The following is a 17,836-nucleotide window of genomic DNA, read 5'->3' as shown; positions in this document are numbered from 1 at the left end:
TACAATAGAGAGAAAAGAAATGAATTCACTTGAGCCCACTGCATTAGATTTATGAACACGTGTAAAGAATTAAGTCCTGTCCTCCTGTGATGACAGAGTAACTGGCAGTACTTCAGTTTAGATGATGCTACTACAGTGTTTAATAAATCAACAAGTACAGTGTAAAGCCCGGACTAGCACTGACTATTAGGCGTATTTGTTCCTGGGCTGACAGAGACGAAAGGCGCACAAGGGGAGCTGCTGATGGAGAACCTTCTGCACATGACTGCAGAGGGCCGCGTTACACTGCCGGTCACTCCTCTACCTAATGAGGTTACAGGCTCCTTACTGCAGTGACAGCACTAAAATCCAGCCACTTCACAGCGCTTTTGTTCCACACATGGGAAGTTGCCAACAAGCCTGAACACATTGAGAGAGAAGCGCTTTACCAAATTACAGATAAGCTCTTCATCTGTCATTCATGCCGGCTGCTGGGGTAACTGCTCCTCGCGTAAGGTGGTAGGGAGCATGAAAAAAAGCATGCTGAACAGTATTTGAGGCATGGAACAACATACACCAAAGATTATTTACCTTCCACATAATGAAAAAACGTCTCCAAGACAATTTCAAGGTTTTTAGGATTGCTTGGGGAAGAAAGAACTTCATTCTGGCTTCCATGCAGTTTCCCTGCCTAATCAATTGGGTCTCACTCACTGAGCTTGGCTTAACCCCTCTCTTAACACGCACCCATCAACACACCTAGCTAAAAGCTTCTACGGTAAATGAGAAAAGGAAGGTCTTTCATAGCAGCTTATCAAACGGTATTAAAGAAGGTGACTGGGACCTGCCCGATCCTGGCTGTCTCGTGCAGAAACCAGACAAGAGTTGCTTGACTAGTCTGTGCCTTTTTTGCCTCTGCTGACAGATTTATCTGTGGTGACGATGGAACAATACCAGTGAAGAGGATTACATTTAAACTACCTGACATCCTATCTTTAGGTGGTCTACACATGCAATGGTTCACAGAAAACAAGAGAGGCACTCGAGTATTCTCGCAAGAACATACACTTCACTGAAAACAAGATGTTCAAAAGGCCCTCCCCCCACATAATAACACCTTACAAGCCAAGTTCATAAGGAAACTATACAAGCATCTGTTGACGTATTGTCCCTGTGGAGGGCAACAGAAATCTTGCTTGTATGTAATTTGTGTACTTAGAAAGTTGCTGTTGCCTACAGAAGCTAGATGCTAGTGGTTATAAAGGTCAGCAACTATTCACAAATTAAAAAAAAAAAATCCTCCACCTAGTTTTCAAATACTTCGGAGAAATAAATTCATAATAAAAAAAATGTAATTAATTGCAGGAACAAAAGGCTGGAAAAGAAAGATTTATTAAAAAGAAAAAGCTGAAAGAATGTTTTGGAGCTATGAATTGGCAACAGGTCAGTTTCTCAAAAGATGAAAAAAAGGCAGAGCTTCGCCTACAAATTTCAGCATCATCGTTTACTGTACATAAAATTGCAAAGAGTTTAAATCTGTACTGTTGATGAGGACACATTTACAGATCCTGGAAAAATGTGTGAGCAAAGCTAAGGCTGAAAGGTGATCTCTGGGTGTGATTCTGTGATGGATATGACTGCATGGGCTCAAGAATTCTGTATAATGTAACAACACTTTCTGTAATATGGAAAACTTTGCGGGGCTGAATGCTGACAGCATCTCAGATGATGAGGGTCCACTAGAGTCTATAAAATTGGCAGCACGCACATCTGGACAGTCACCATCAGTGCTGACAGATATATCCAGGTTTCAAAGCAGCATATGCTCTCATCAAGACAAAATCTTTTCAGGCAAGGCCTTGCATGTTTCAGCAAGACGATGCAAAACCTCTCATTGCATCCATCACATTGAAATAACTTTCTAAAAAAGCCTGGGTAGTAAACAGTCTAGACTTTTAACCAATACAGCAACTGGTTTTCAGACATTTATAGGCTGTTGTTAAAGGAAGACAGGATGGTAAACCATAGCAAAAACTACCCTGTCTCAGCTTCTCTGAACAAGTTGGTGCCATTTATTGAATATTCTCCCACTAAAATTGTCCTTTTCTCAGTATAAACATACAAGTTTACTATAATATACTGTGAATAAAATATTTACAAAACCAGTCTCTTCCTGTAGTTTCCACTGCTTCTGGATTGTCAAACCTCAACAGAAGCTACAATGAAAAGAAAGTAATTTTACTAAATGGGGGGGTTGGGATGAATGTGGGGTTAATGCATTGGAACAATAGGAAGTGGGCCGACTCCTGAATTATACAACAGGGGGAATCTTAACTTATCCAGTTATCAATTATTGTCCAGGGTGATCATTGTTATCCCAGCTGATCAGAAGACCAAACAGCTGGTGATTCCTGCTACAGTGTCCACAGAGCAGCACACCAGCCAGATTGCACTCTGTGCCCTCCTCCCACCAGACGCTTTAATTACAGCAGAAAGGAGGGTAGAACCTCAGCGGTCCTGTCCCACCAACAGATGGACAACAACTGGCAGAGTTCATCAATGACTGCCCTCAATTTGGATCTGCACTCTTCACCCATGAGTTCACTCCTAACAACCTAACAAAGACTGAGACAGAGACAGAGAATGACAGATCACACTCTCCTTACATGAATTTAATCTTTATACAGTCTTATTGAAAAGCCAGAGAGCTGTAAACAAATCTCTGTGGGCCGAGGAGACTATAAACCACACTATGGCTGTGGGAGTAAACAACTTAAAGTACAGTATAAACTTTTGTGTTTACAAGACATAATGGCACATGATTCAGTACATTATGAGAGTACAGGGCCAACATGGAAAGGGATAATTCCACAAATTATGTTTATTCTATCAAATGAGCCAAGATTAATCAAAAGGCCAGTGTGGCACAAAATAAATCCTGCCACAGAAACCACAGACAGCCTCCAGTTGTAACTAACACCAAGAAGCTAAACACCATTTCATCCCCTGTTGGTCTTGTGGCAACAAAATACAAATGAGACGGTTTGGGAAGACATGACTGTGTCGAGTGAGAAGATACAACAAAGCAGAACATATGTGTTGTTATAATATATATATAAATAAAATATGCAGAGTGGTTTGATGTAATAGGAAATGAATCATCACCTTATTAATGAAACACATTACTTATAAGCACAGGCAGTCAGGTTAAATAACATTTAGGAAACGTTTACCCTAAATATGGAAAATTATTTTTCTTAAACAGCCCATTTCTGAATTGATGTGAATAGCACACAGTTCCCTGGTACTCTGGGCTGTATCTGTCAGTGTGCTGGAGGCCCTGTTAACCTGCCACTGTGCCCTTCACCTTCCCCCTTACACACCCCAACTAAACTCCCACAGGTCGGCTGCACAGCCCAACCAGGTTCTGACAGCTGGCAAATGAAAATGTAAATACACTCTGCAGAATCAGAGCATGTTCCTGACAGTTCTTTACCTGTCAAACCTTTGGCCCCTTTACTAGACGGGCTTCCATTTAAAAAGGGGTAAACATTTTGGGCAGTATATAAATAAATGTGTTTAATAATAAAGCAAGGAGGCAAAAAAGCGGCACATAGCAGCAATTGCTCTTCTCAATGATCCAAACGAAAGAAAAAGATCATGTTTGACACAAAATAAACCATTAGAAGCCACAGAGGGAGACGCAGGCAGCGGTCAGAGTCTAGACGTGGCCTAGAAAACAGGGGAGTGGAGAGTGGGGGGTGGGACCCAAACGGCAGCGTATGAGCGGGTTGTCGGGTGTTGTCCAAGGAATTAGCAGAGAAAGTGGAGACTGAATCAGATACGGGGGACAAAAACAAATCTCTAGGTGAGCCAATGACATGAGAGATGCTTGTTAGGTCAAATAATATAAATGGTCGCGACTTGAAGTGACTCAGAGTCTCAGTCGGCACGGCTGTCTGGCCCCTACAGTATTTATTTGACTTTGTCCAGGGATTAGAGGAGGAAGTGCTCCCCCGTCTGCCACACTGACCAATCACACTTCTGCACAGGTCTGAGTGGACATATCTGTAAGTGGCCAGTGTAGAAAAGGTTTAAAAACTGTTTTTGGTGTTTTGGGGTTGTCTGTTACATCAAAGTTGCTGATCTGCCTCTTTGCCCATGACACCACTGTTGAATAGATGTCTTTTGTGGCCCACTGACCCTTGAACTCCCACTGGGAGTATGGGGAGCCGAGGGGAGGAGCACCCGTGTAGTGACAGCTTGCGAGCTACTCACATCACACTGGTCTCCTTCTCTTTCCTTACAGGATGCCGTACCACCCACCTCAGCAACTTCTTCCTTTGCCTCTCTGGGGAAATCCAGTAATGGCCTCTCCAGCCGTCCCACTCGTCACTGATGGGACACCATAATCTCTTTATCCTCACACTTACAAGCATGCACAGTAGGACGGTAGGATGTCTAAAACCACAGCTTGGCACAAAATTTATGTCTCATTACAGGAAGTGGGTTGTATATTGTCCTCATCATAAATATGACGGCAGGTGTTTTAGTTCCAGCTCTCAGTCCTAAACAGATTTTACTGTAGAAAATAAAATTTTAAAATAATGTAAAATAAAATGTTTACATATGTCTGCCCCTCTCTGATAATTAAACATATTTACACAATAGTGTAAAATGTTAATTTGTGGCAGAAAAGAGACAAGTCTGAGCATGTGTATCTCCTTTTTTGGTTCAGTGAAGTGCATCACTGGCATTTCATCTGGAAATCCAATTTACCATTGTCTAAACCAGCGACATCTGATTCGTGCAAGCAACAGACACAAGACAATGCTCGCTCTCGTTCTAGGAAGCTCCTCTATTGGTTCCATGTGCACAATGAAAACACGGTTAATCTGGTCTTCATTAGCCAATAACCAAAGGCAAGATGGTTTGGAGTAAGTAATACTCTATACACAGAGGGTGAGACAGATGGAGCCACAGCCAAACACAACTTCTGACTTAAGAGACATGCCAAAGGGCTGGCATGACCTTTGCACTGCTGCAGACTGTCGAGTCAAAGCAAAGCAACAAAACTGCACCGCCCCATGAAAAAAAAAGAGTTTGCAATAGGCATCTTGAAAACATTTTAGTAGAGAGAGATATGTTGAAGAACTGTTATTGTAAAAGGTGCAAAAAAGATCTGCTCAATTGTGTAAAGCCAAGAAACTGTGCATTCAGAACGATCACAGTCTACTCTATGTGATCCAAATGCTGCTCTACCTGTTTCTCCAAGATGCGAGAGATCTCTCCCAGAGTTCTGTCCAGACCAGACACTTTATTGGTGGCCCACTGGCCGCTGTCCTGGCCCTGCAGCTGTTTTAACAGGTCCTTCACCAGTCGCTGCAACCTGAACATACACAAAAGCCAAATGTTACAACAAATTCATAACAAGGAAATGGAGCAGAATCCCTTATTATAGCAATGGCCTGACAAAACACAAATCTATCCCAAAATCTGCAATACAGTTAACTGATTTAGATTTCATTAACACTAACACTAAATAATACTGTTGCAAACTTAGCTATCCTCTTGCATTTTGGGGGAAAACAAAGCAAAAGAAGAAATTATACTATTAAACACAATACTTTCAGCCATATACCCAATTATATTCACAAATGAGGTCAAATCATAACAATGAAATTGAAATGATAAGCACTTACTTGGCTTTGTATGGGGAGTCAGGGACCTGTGACTTTGTCTCTATTGACGTCTCATATTCCTTTGCTCTACAAAAAGGAAAAGTAGGGAAAAAAATGTAAGTTTAAATTCAATCAAAAGTATTTGGCCTCCTAGTAAGGGACACAGCGACCAAATGCGTGTAGAGAGTAAGGGAGAGAGAGAGAGAGAAAAAGTTGTCTGTTTATTTGGCCTGTCAGCCGTTCACCAAGTCAATTGGCTAAAATAATCAGACACTGGTTCCATGGGGACAAGTGTTTTGCTGAATTGCCGTCCACTCATTTTACCAAGACCTAATTCTCTGTTTAAGTCCTCGGGCCTATGATTCATTTTAACAAGGGAGGCTCAAATTTTATATTACTCATTGTCAAATAAACAGTTAATGAGGTTAGGAGCAACATAAGCAGTGTTTTGAATGTGTGACCTCCTTAGAGGTCATGGTCATTAGGGGACTGACACCTCTGTGGCACTACTCCAACAGCCAGATACTGAAATGAAAACTGTGCGTGTGTATGTGAGTCTCTGTCAATCAGGCTTTCCCAGACAAATAACTATTGATCAGAGATAGACTGATGGTTTTCCAGTAACACTGATAGAATCAAAGACTTCTTGGAAGTCGACAGGTGAAATCTTTCCCAAAAGATCAGTGCTGGACCAAACATAGCCCATGTCCTGGGAGAGAGATAACCAAACAGCGCAGACTTGCTTTTACAATGGCCTGAACTACTGTATACTTACCCTATTTGTCATTCACGATATTACAGTATTAATATGTGACAGGTTTATAGCTAACTAGGTTAAATAGAGAGCAATTCCTGAGCAATTCATTACTGTCAGAGGCAGCCAGCGTGAAATGGGCCTAAGGCAATAAATAAAAGAGTAGCAATAAGGAAAAAGCACAAATCTATATTGCATGTATAAATAGTTCATAACATTTCTTATACCATTCTTTTAAGAGTTTTTCTTTATTAATGCAGTAAAACCCCATAAAACAAAATATATGTTTTTACTTGCAGTAAGAAAAAAAAATACTTACAGATACACCAGTTCAGCAATTCCTCTATGAACATTTCTGTAGCTTGCTGGACCCTTATTAACACTTCATCCTGTATTTCATGTGTTTTACATACACACCATCACTTGTGTAATGTTTTACGAAAAGGACGACAACACATTAGCCTCTCTCAGAATGCATGAAGAGTCTCAGCATTGCATTACACAATGTTGGTTAGTTTGATGCCATTGTCATTCCTGAAGCACTTCCAGCACTTCACACTGCTGCATGTGGCCTACTCAGTCACAATTTAACAGACACCATAAGCATTCACATAAAACGGTTCATTTCCACTCCAGGGTGAAGCTGCTCACCTTTACGTATACTGGGGCTCAGGGTTATTTATGACCTTTGAAATCCTGCTGCCTCTAAGTGCTAGTCTCAGCATGGCTGGCGCAGCACTGACGGTGAGCAGAGACAGGCCGTGTTGTCACTTTTTCAGTCCCACAGAGCTTCAGAAAGCCAACAGTAGCAAGACTGAAAAAAAGAGGCTTTAGCAAAACGCATGTTTCAATCTGAATCTGTCTCTTGGCCCTCTTTAGGATAAGCACTTGTACCTGGAGAGCATTAGACTCAAATCTCTATTAGGATATCTTTTTGGCTGGAGACTCTATTAGAATAATTACGTCTTGCCGTAAAAACAAAAGCATAACTGTTCTCCATCACAGATAGATTAAAGTCTGGACCTTTTAGAGAGGTCATCTCAACAACACCTCTCTTCTCACCAATCACTATTTTCCTCATTTTTCTGTGAATCATTAGAAAATAAGCATCTAAACAGAGATTGAGTAAAACTGAGCGTGACTGGTTGCTTGTCCAGGTTGTATCTGGCCTCTCACCCAATGACAGCTGCAATAGCTCTTTAACCCCCTGCTACCCTTACAAGGACAAGCAGTTCATAATTGATGAATATGACATCTGTACTGAAATTATTACTAGAAAAATTATTTAATATATAATTTGCAATCTCCATCCTTCCTTCCTATTACCTCACCGTTATATTCTGCTGCTGCCTCCATGACAGATTGCACCTTTTAAAGTATGTAAGTAAGGTATTCCAATCAGACTGACCTTTTGAGGTATGTGCCGGGAGAGTAACACACCCTTTCTCTATAGCTCCGTAGCATTTTCAAAATAGTTTTTCATATGTAAATATTAGGGCGACATGGTGGTGCAGTGGGTAGCACTGTCGCCTCACAGTGAGAAGGTCCTGGGTTTGTTTCCCGGGGAGGACTAAGTGCTTTTCTGTGTGGAGTTTGCATGGTCTCCCCGTGTTTGCGTGGGTTCTCTCTGGCCAAATTGCCCGTAGGTGTGAGTGTGCGAGTGTGTGTGTGTGTGTGTGTGTGTGTTGCCCTGCGCGTACCCTGGTGTCCCCCGCCTCTCGCCTGTAGATAGCGATTAGGAAATTTGCTACCCGATCGCAGAACGTGGTGTCATAATGTAGACACATCAGTGTTACCTTCTGGATATCCATGATGGACATACCACTAGCTTTTCATCTTCTTGTCAAACACAAAACAAGTTTTGTCCTCTGTGCCTCTGACATTACTGAGACACATATTGTGACGAGACAGACACTGACAACTGTTACGTTACCTGGAGTTCATCCGGGCCCGGAGCTTCTTCGCCTTCTTCCGTGCCTTCTGACGTTCTTCTCCATCCTTTATGCTCTCTGAAGAAACAGAGCTGTCCGTCACTATATCCACAATGTATTTCTTTAAGGACAGATGCTCCTAAGAGAAGGGAAAAAAAAACCAATCTATTAAATTATACATGGTATTAAAACTACAACAGCTTATAGAAGTGATAAAAGGAAGAAGAGGTAATAATGTAATATTATGATTTACTGTTGGAAATAAAACTTGTTTATTCATAGTGAGAATTAGTTTTTCACCAAAGAATTAAAATGGCAATAAAAAAAGCCAGCAAATATTATCCTGACTAAAAGTGAAAAGGAGGTGTTCTTTGTGACATGTACTTCTACACTTCTCAATGACACCATTTTATCCCATAATTACCTCCAATACTTTGGAGTCTTTTGTAGCCACCCACCCATGGACATGCTCAAGGGCTGGAGGTGTTGCTTCCTGTCTGGCCCTGTCAGATGATTCTGATATTTCCACCAGGAGACAGGCGAACGTAACCCAATTTGAACAACATGATGCATGAGTGAGAGAGCAATTACCCAATTATGCTGTCATCCAGCACCCAAGAGGATAGGATGGCCTCACAGATAAAGGGTTTCAATTTTAAAGTCAAGCTAAATCTGTGTGGGATGCCGAAGCCTTTGGTCGCAAGGTTCGTAAATGCACCTGCTGCCTGAATAGGGCTCGTTTTAAAGAACCCAAGGCTATTGTGGGAAAAAAAGCTTATATGGGCTAAAGTGTAAAAAGTAATTTACTGCCACAAATTAGAAGGAACTGAGCCAGCTTTAGACAAATATGATCAATCAATTCTTAATAACACAAATTAGCTGAGGGTTTGGATTTTACATAATTATTTAGAACTCCAGTCAAAAGTGTTGTTTGAATATTTGATTCAAATGATGCATCATTAATTCTAAACTGGAAAGACTGACTTATTTACACACAGTGGAAGGAAAAAGCAGAAAGGGAACAACCGTAACCTTGGAAATAAACAGGCTACATCATGTGACAGCATTGGGTTTCTAAGGATAGATGTGTGTCTTTATTTGTATGCGCACCCCTCTGCCCTCTACTCCTTGATACGACAGGTCAGTTACCACTATAGCTGTCCTTCACTTGGGATGTAGCTGTTCAGTAATCTCTTTGAGAGGCAACCCAGGGCCACGGACACTCACTTAATGGAATTGTTTCAGTAACAACTCAAAAACAAAATCAGTGGAAACACAAAAAAGTAGCTGAAATATTAAACTGCCAAACTGAGTTAAGTGCTGATATACACTGTGATCCTTTTCAAATACATGTATAACAAGAGCCTATATCCTCTTTCTAGAATGAGTGCCTGAAAGGAAGTTGTGTAGACTTGGAGCGTTTGAGACAATCAAACTTGTGATGACAGACCGATGTCTGCGACTGAACTGCTATAACAAAGCAGCAAAGATGCTGACCTAAGGGCATTGCTACTACACAAAAACGAAGACGGCCTCTGGTGGGAGAAACGCGATACCACTCTAAACATCTCGCCTTTTTCCTGCCACAAAACCAGCTATCAGAGATCTAAAAGGGAGCCTACACAAGGACAGAGTCCATGGGAAATGTTCATCCGCTGCTGAAGGTTAGGATTCCCATTCAGTGTAGTTCATCTTAATAACTAGAGAAGATATGAAGCTACAGTGGCCTGAGTTACTGTCACACCAAGACGTATAATTTAAAGTTCATGGGATTTCCCTTTCGACAGCAGCTTCAATGTTATAACCAGATGAGTGCTGGATCTCAAAACAGCATGGGGAGACAGAGGTTCGCTTCAGCTGGCAGTTTGAATATTTCACCAAGGTTCTTAATATGTCGTCAGTACAGCTTCAACAAGACCTTGAGGACTATGGAGTGTATTTAGGAAGTCAGCCCTGGTGCACGGAGGCCTGGGCATTCCCTCTTCTGGCAGTGCTTGACAAACACTACAGGCAGAAGAACAGAAAAGTCTCCCCCAAAACAAATTCCCTAAGTAGTGATGTGGGGGTGTCAGGGTGCTCTCTGGCAATCCTCAAAGTGGGGGGTTTTATTTTGTGAACAGCAGCTTACCCAATTAAAAAAATAATTGCTGCATTTATAATTTAATTTTTTAGCTATTTTTCAAAAGAGTAAAAAAACTACTAAATATGACAGCTGGGCATTTGCTCCCTGCTTCTACAAAAAAATACAAAGAGTAACCTCTGCACAGATGAGCCAACCATCTTCATTTTAATTAAAAATCTTTCAGTGCTTGAAGATTTATGGACGTGCAGCCTGGAGAATAGTTGGCAGTGTATGAATAAAAATAGAAAAATGAAGGATAATATAAATAACAAAAGGGCACATAAGTCTATCTAAACAAAGTCTGCAGACATACACCTAGTGGCCAGCCTGAATAACTTACATGTGTAATGAGAAAAAGTAGATGTGGACATTTATTAGACATACTATAATGGATACAGTAGATGACCAACCCAGTAATAACCAGCTAATACTAACTGTACTGATCCACTACCTACTGTATAAGCATGTGCACTCTTTCTAATGCTATAACATTGAAGTGCTTCTCTCCACATCCTTGTTTATCATGCTGTCAAAATGAAAAAAATGAACTGCATTTGAAAGAGAAATTGTTTGAGGTTAGGGGGTGACAATTATTCTCCATTGGGAGAAAAAAAAAAGCTCTGGATGAAGAGCTGCCGGGCCAAAGGTGCTGTGTACAGCAACGACACTTGTCAGCTTCACAATGAGGAACGCAGAAAAGCCAATCTCATATTGCAGCCTAGGAGGGTACCTTGCATTAACGAGCTGCGTTCCCATGGCAAGCACTCCCTGGCAGAAATGGCCTGAAGACAAGAGGGTGATGTCACCCCTCCTCTGAAGCGCTGAACCCTAACTGTGTACATTTCGAGGCCCATTTGTAATCGCACAAAGCCAGCAACAGAGCCGTAACAGTATATAAAGGGGAGGTGCAAACATTAATAATGACCGTGCCATAAAAGTCATGAAGGCCGTGTTGCTTTGTCCTTTTACATGACACAACAGCAGCAGAGCGAGCACTATTCTTAAGCAGGAGGACTAGATGTTTGTTCCTGGCAGGAGTGGGTGATACGCACCACTTCCTCATCAGAGAGCTCCCGGCCCTGGATGCTGCTGCCGTCTCTCACCGCCTGCTGGTGCCTCTTGCCCTTGGTGTGGCTGAACAGGTGCACCTCTGAGGTGATCTGCAAACACAAACATGGTGGTCAGAGGCCACTGCTGAGAACACAATAGAGGCAGAGCTAAGAGAGGGTCAACGGGGGCCTATTGGGAATTGAAACTATATACAGCTGAAAATGACCTGCCTCTCCTGAGGGTCACAAAGGAGAGAGGATCAAGCAAAAAAGAAAAGTTCATGTGGAATACGTAAAGAATGTAGTTTAAATTGGTGTGTTTTTTATGATGATTAGAGCTCTACAGCTTTCTAAATAAAATATTAATATAATATAATAATATATTGCATGTCTAACAAATGGCCACAACAAGAGGCAGGTGTCCAGCAAAGGTTTCCCTCTTCTTTGGAAACAAGCCCATTTGCAACGGCTTGTTTAATGTCATTAAATAAAGTGCTTGCTGCTGACCCTTCCATGACCTCTGGTGTCACATGCTGGCCAAGGTCATCTGAAATTTTAAACAGAGATTCCCTGTTTCACGCCGAGCCTCCTTTTTATCCAATGCTGGCTAAAAACTCAAGGTGTCCCAATTCATGTTGCGGCGGCAGAAGGGATAGATGTGTCCGTTTGTGGATTTGTTGCCACTTGAAAAGGCATCATACCACCCAGTCATAAATCTCTGTTTAAGGGACTGTAAGGTTTAGTCAATTTATGGAAAATTGTCTTTTCCTTTTTTTTCCTTTACTGTATCCAGTCTGCCAAAAACATGCAGTAACAAAAAAAACAATATGCACAAAAAATATACACACACACACAACTAGAGAAACAGTTTAAGTGTTAGAGAAACACAGTGAACATAGTGTATATACACATATATAGTGTATATGAAGCCTTACATACCACAACCCCACATAGGGAGCACTGTTTCTTGCGCTCATATGGTGTCAGTTTGGGGGCATAGTCTGTGTTAGCATGTCGACCACTGCTGAGCTCAGCAGCCTTCTCCTTCCTCTGCTCGATCTGCTCCATGTGCCTACGGCTGCTCTCGTCGTGCTGTGGAAGAAACCAGAAACCGAGGGTCATGTGGGAAATGAGGATTCCCGAGTGGTGTCCTTTAGAGAAGGGACGTGGCACAGTATAAGCTTACCTTCATCTGAATTTTCTTCTGTAGCTCCTCCATGGCCTCCTGCTGGGCAGCACTGAGGGCAGCCAGGCGTTCTTCCCTGTCTCTTTAGAAAGAGAAGAAAAAAAAGTGTAAAACCACTGAGATATAAATGCAGGTATGGCATTAATTTAAATGACTCAAGCATGAGAACTGGTGTAGTGATGTAGGTGTGGGTGCATTCTTTCACCTTACTGATTGGAGACTACAAACCTGGCTCTTTCCCTTGCTGCATCTTCTCTGGCTTTCTCCTTTTCCTGCCTCTGCTGTTCAATACGAGCCTCCTGCTCCTTCCTCCGTATTAGTAGCTCCTCTACTCTCGCCTGCCGCTCAGCTTCCAGGACCCGTTTACGCTCCTACAGAAGTAAAACAAAAACAGTATGACAACCAATTGTCATAATTACTCTTCCAGAGGTGTTCTTTGGGTGAAAGTGTTGGTTTGTGTGTCACCTGCACGGCCTCATCTCTGGCCTGCTTCTCCTCCTGCCTCTTCTGTCTCTCCTCCTGCAGCTCATTAAGTCGCTGCTCATATTCATTTAACTTGGCAAGGGCATCGTGTCTTTTGTTCTGGGCTTCCAGAGTATTGATGAAAGCTATTTCATTCACCTGTACCAACACATTTATGCACAAGTTGTAAAAACACAGGTTTGGTGGTGTCTGTAGCACGAAAGTCAAAATATACGGCTTTGTTTAATATTAATTTAAAAAAATTATCATTTGGATAGCGTCAATCAAACTGACACATTGATAAATACTCCAAGTAATAATGTGTATGTACAAACGTAATGCAACACTATGTGAAAAATAAAATGCACGTCCTGCTTTAGTTGCAAAATTCCTCAGCTATCACGCACAGATGGTTATGGTTATACTGGGAATCCCCTCCCATACCTTGGCATCTTCTTCTTGGGCCTTCTTCACAATCGCCTGAAGCTGCAGCTCTCGCTTAAACTCGGCATGTAACAGCTTTTCCTCCATCATCCTTCGACGTTGCTCCAACAACTCCTCCTTCCATTTCCTTACCTCCTTCTCCTACAGAATGCAGAGTGAAAGTGAGACAAAATCTACAGCACATTTTCCAGGACAACACAGATAATGGGGTTCTAAGCTTTAAGCTATCATCTTTAGTTAAACCCACGTGGAGATTCATATGAATATACACCACTTCATGCATTTATGTGGCTAATCCTGATTTATTCTAGGGTTCACTCATCTTGCTATAGCACAGAGAACAAAAACAAACTTCATGAAAGCCTGTTGATTTTGGCATATTGATCTCTCGCACAACTGTCTGCGTCCAGCTGGCCTGGAAGCCACTGGAGGTGGTTGTAATATTTAGTGATTCTATCGGGCAGTTTGCTGACAGAACCTCTCATTGCAGGCCAGGCTGGGCTTAGTTCGCAGAGTTTCCTCAGGTTGCTTTCTGTCAAGTCGGCACAACTTCCTCACCCTCTCCAAAAGCTTCTGCATTTTGAGCGTCTTTTCCTCCCGGAGTTTGTCCCTCAGCTGTTGTGCTTTCAGCTGTTTCTCCTCATGTTTCTTCTTTGACTCTGCAATAGTTCTGTCACAAATATGGAAACACATCACTCATCTTATTGTAGTTCCTCATCAGCAATGCAGGTGGGCAGGATTAGGTCCTGGCATTCTGGGTGGTACACAAATATAAAACGACACTAAACAGTAAAAGGTTTTACCTTTTACGTGATGGTGAGGACAGTTTCTCATGCATATGAATCCCATGTCCAGGAGGACGAGCAGGTTCCTCTTCCACTATGTCCCCCCACGAGGTGCTTTGACGCCACGTCTCCCGTGCTGTAAAGAATAAAACATCTGTAAATGTTTCTGTAAAATGTTTGTTTGTAAATGCATTTGAGATTGAGTCCCATGCATACAATCATAATCTGCCAACATGTCACTCCAGTCCATATTTAGTCCACAACCTCCGTTGCCAATGCCAGTCTGTAAAAACAAGTTATATTTTTATGTCAACATACGACAGTGTGAAACAAAATGTGCTAAAGATTTATTTAAAGACATATGACTCTCACAGAGAAGTCACTTTCGTTGTCAGTCTCCAGATCATTGTTTTCAGCCTGAATCTCTCTGGTCAGCTGCTCCTCCTCAGCTATGGCACTGGCGATCGCCTCCTCGTTTGCCTTCTCCAGTCGGTCAGCGAGCTCCTCTTTCTTAGCCAGGACCTCTGCCATGGACTGTGGCTGAACACATGACACATTCCATCTCACACAAACATCGCAGTGCAGAAATATTATGATGTTCAACATACAGAGATAGGAAAACTGAAATCATTGAAGTATGCTGTAAGCGTGCAACAATGTAACTTATGTGTCTTAGGACAGTGTGTAACTGATCTGATTTGAACTTGTGTGCATAAATAAAACAAAATGACCATATCGACCCAATTACATGTTCTACCACATAATCATCACAAAAATCACAAGTGAGGAAGCATTCACTAGTCATGCACTGCACATTTACCATGAGGATGAAGAGATGGTGGAAGGAGGCAAATGATAGTTGGACGCTAAGGATTTAGCTGGAAGTGTGTGGTTTAATTTTAATGCCCTTGACATGTGTTGAGTGTGGAAAGATTTTAATCTAAGTGTCTTAAGCTTAACGTGCATCTTGTAGACAGAAGTTGTTTAAAAAATGAAATGCATGATAGTTTCATGATTTACAAGATACATGAGACTTCATTGTTATACAGCTGACTCAGCTGAACTTAAACATGAACCTGGTTTCACAGACCAATGATAGAAGATAGAGATAGAAGTTTTGTAACTCCTTGAATCACTTGTCACTTGTTAGTTTGTGTTTTAACTCTTGGTACAGTATACAGTAGTCAATGTTTCCTGTTGTTAAATGGCATGCATAGACACTGCTCTGTTAGTGACAACAGTTTTTTTGAACTTACACTCCAAAAATATATATAGTGATTTACAGTGGTTTAAACTTTCACAGGCCCAATTTAGACAATATCAAAAGCTATGCTAGTGTTAAATGTGTTAAGTTATGTGTACAGGCAGTGTTCGCCAGCGGTTTGATGCTCGTGAATATGAACTAGACACTCACATCAATGGCCAAAAAACAATAAAACAAGTTGGGAGATTATTTTAGGAAACACCCTGGGAGCACTTGGTTGAGTACAAAAGCCATCTACTCACAGCTATTCTTCACGGTAAATGGGGCTATAACAACACTACACAGAGCTATGCAGTCTTGACGTCACATTTGGTCTGGAGGTTTCTTTAGATTGACTTTGTTTAGGCGATGAAGGACCCATGGGGACCCCTGCCCTCCCCTCCCTCTGCTCCTCCATCTCTCAGCACTCACAGTAGAAAGCTCTGTGGGGTCCAGCACACTCTCCAGTTTCAGCGCTGCCATGGAAGTCTCTGCCTGTCCTGGAGCAGATGTGGCCATGCCCTGTGACGCGCCCCCCTCAGCCACACTGTCCCCCAAAGCCAGTGCACCAAGCCCATCCATCTGTGGAGGATCTGGGGATGGGGAGCAGGTCGGAGGGGGGACTGGGACTGACAGGGTAATGTCTGTTGGTGGGGTTGTGGCTGAGGATGGGGTGGGCTCTGGGACTTGGGAAGGGGTATGAGCTGCTATGGTGGGAGGCGCGTCTTCACAGGATGTGTCAACACACTGCTCCAAATCTCGTGCAGTCTCTGCTGGGGGCTGCACCGACAGTCACACACAAAATCAATCAGTACATGCATATTACAAGCAATTACTGAGAGCATAAACAAAAAAATTAAAATCAAAACAATACAACACACGCACAGCTGAAACACAAATCATGCAAGGAAGCTGGTATTGACATGCCCTAAACATCCATTTATGAGAAATATGTAAAAGCATGTATCTCAGAAATACTGATCTGTGTTTCAAGATTAACTGATGGTTATAATACACTCCTGCCAAATGTGTCTTGAGGCAGGGACAGCGTATTTATTTCATGAGAGTGAAAATGGGTTTTCTGCCTCTGAAATGTCAGTACACAATCAATCGCCTTAAAGCTGATATGCCTGTCTGGACAGCCTGTCTATGAATACCATGGAGCCCAAAACAAAAACAAATGTGGCTGATAAAATGGTCTAGTGTTACTCTGCTCTTTGTGAATAATTGATATCCAGGGACTGCTCTGTACGAAAGACGTCACAAGGTACTAAACCTCAGTACCTCCATCATGTCCCTGTTCTCAGGACGCCCAACCTCCTCCAGGGGTTTAGGCTCCACAGGGACTTTCTGTCCAGTGTCCGTCTGGGTCGTGTCCTTGGCCGGAGGACAAGCAGGGTGCAGTTGTGGCTGTCCCTGTGGCGGCACATGTGACTGGTTACCCTTCGTGTGGTCCTGTTTCGGGTTGACTCGAGCCAAGACAGGACTGACCTTGGCAACCATGGCAGCAGAACGAGGCTTGGCAGTTCGGCCTCGCTGGACGGTCTCCCAGCCCTCAGCATCCTTTTTACCTGGAAGATTAGCCAAAGAGACGATGATTAATCACTGTGCTCTCAATGCTGGAATAAATCTGACTCTTTCATTATAATCTTGAACGGCCTTGCAGGGATGCCTTACAGGGTTTTTCTACCAAGGATGTGGTCGGTTGACTGGAGCTAGGGACGGAATGAGTACACTTGACTCGGTCTGCCCAACTGGGTCCTGTGTGAGAAAGCCGAGTTGCAGCCAGTGTAGACGTGGGGCCACTGGAAAAAACACACATGATGCATGAGAACAGTCAAATATACACCTGTATAGAGTCAACGTATCTTCATAACACCAGCAGCAGTAGAAGCTGCTGATGTTATGCTCGTCTTTGTCTGCAGACCCGTGAACTTTCTGTCTCACCGCCCTGCACTCTCCACTCACACATCAGAGATGGCGTGGAACAGGCCTCCGTCATGATCAATATCCATTTCCTGCAGCATCCGATTACAGAGCAGTGCACGTACTGTATTGAACCAATGCTTCAGCAGCCTTTAACTGACACTTTCATCTACACCTTCTACAGAGTCTGTGGCCAAAGAGCGAAACTCAACAACTGCATTAAACAAACGCTTCACCGTCACTAATCAATGGCTGAATTGCTAGATAATACAAA

At 42.5% G+C, this 17,836-nt stretch overlaps 1 protein-coding gene across 5 annotated transcripts in view; it reads right to left on the bottom strand.

Annotated features, from left to right (window-relative positions):
• Positions 1-17,836, bottom strand: part of scaper (S-phase cyclin A-associated protein in the ER) — a 45,244-nt gene that overhangs the window by 19,753 nt on the left and 7,655 nt on the right. For 3 of the 5 annotated variants that reach the window (XM_029152690.3, XM_029152692.3, XM_055509508.1), the window contains exons 7-22: positions 17,314-17,441; positions 16,921-17,207; positions 16,069-16,416; positions 14,766-14,933; positions 14,610-14,676; positions 14,412-14,529; positions 14,167-14,278; positions 13,609-13,749; positions 13,168-13,323; positions 12,931-13,073; positions 12,703-12,784; positions 12,456-12,608; positions 11,520-11,627; positions 8,348-8,484; positions 5,682-5,747; positions 5,242-5,368 (exon numbers count right to left, since the gene is read on the bottom strand). In XM_029152690.3, coding sequence (XP_029008523.1) covers positions 5,242-5,368; positions 5,682-5,747; positions 8,348-8,484; positions 11,520-11,627; positions 12,456-12,608; positions 12,703-12,784; positions 12,931-13,073; positions 13,168-13,323; positions 13,609-13,749; positions 14,167-14,278; positions 14,412-14,529; positions 14,610-14,676; positions 14,766-14,933; positions 16,069-16,416; positions 16,921-17,207; positions 17,314-17,441 — 2,341 coding nt within the window. The remainder of the gene's footprint in view (positions 1-5,241; positions 5,369-5,681; positions 5,748-8,347; positions 8,485-11,519; positions 11,628-12,455; positions 12,609-12,702; positions 12,785-12,930; positions 13,074-13,167; positions 13,324-13,608; positions 13,750-14,166; positions 14,279-14,411; positions 14,530-14,609; positions 14,677-14,765; positions 14,934-16,068; positions 16,417-16,920; positions 17,208-17,313; positions 17,442-17,836) is intronic. The other 2 variants (XM_029152691.3, XM_029152693.3) reach the window with 2 other exon arrangements.

Source organism: Betta splendens, chromosome 6 (assembly GCF_900634795.4).
Source record: "Betta splendens chromosome 6, fBetSpl5.4, whole genome shotgun sequence".
Lineage (NCBI taxonomy): Eukaryota > Metazoa > Chordata > Actinopteri > Anabantiformes > Osphronemidae > Betta > Betta splendens.
This window is presented reverse-complemented; position numbering and strand designations above follow the sequence as displayed.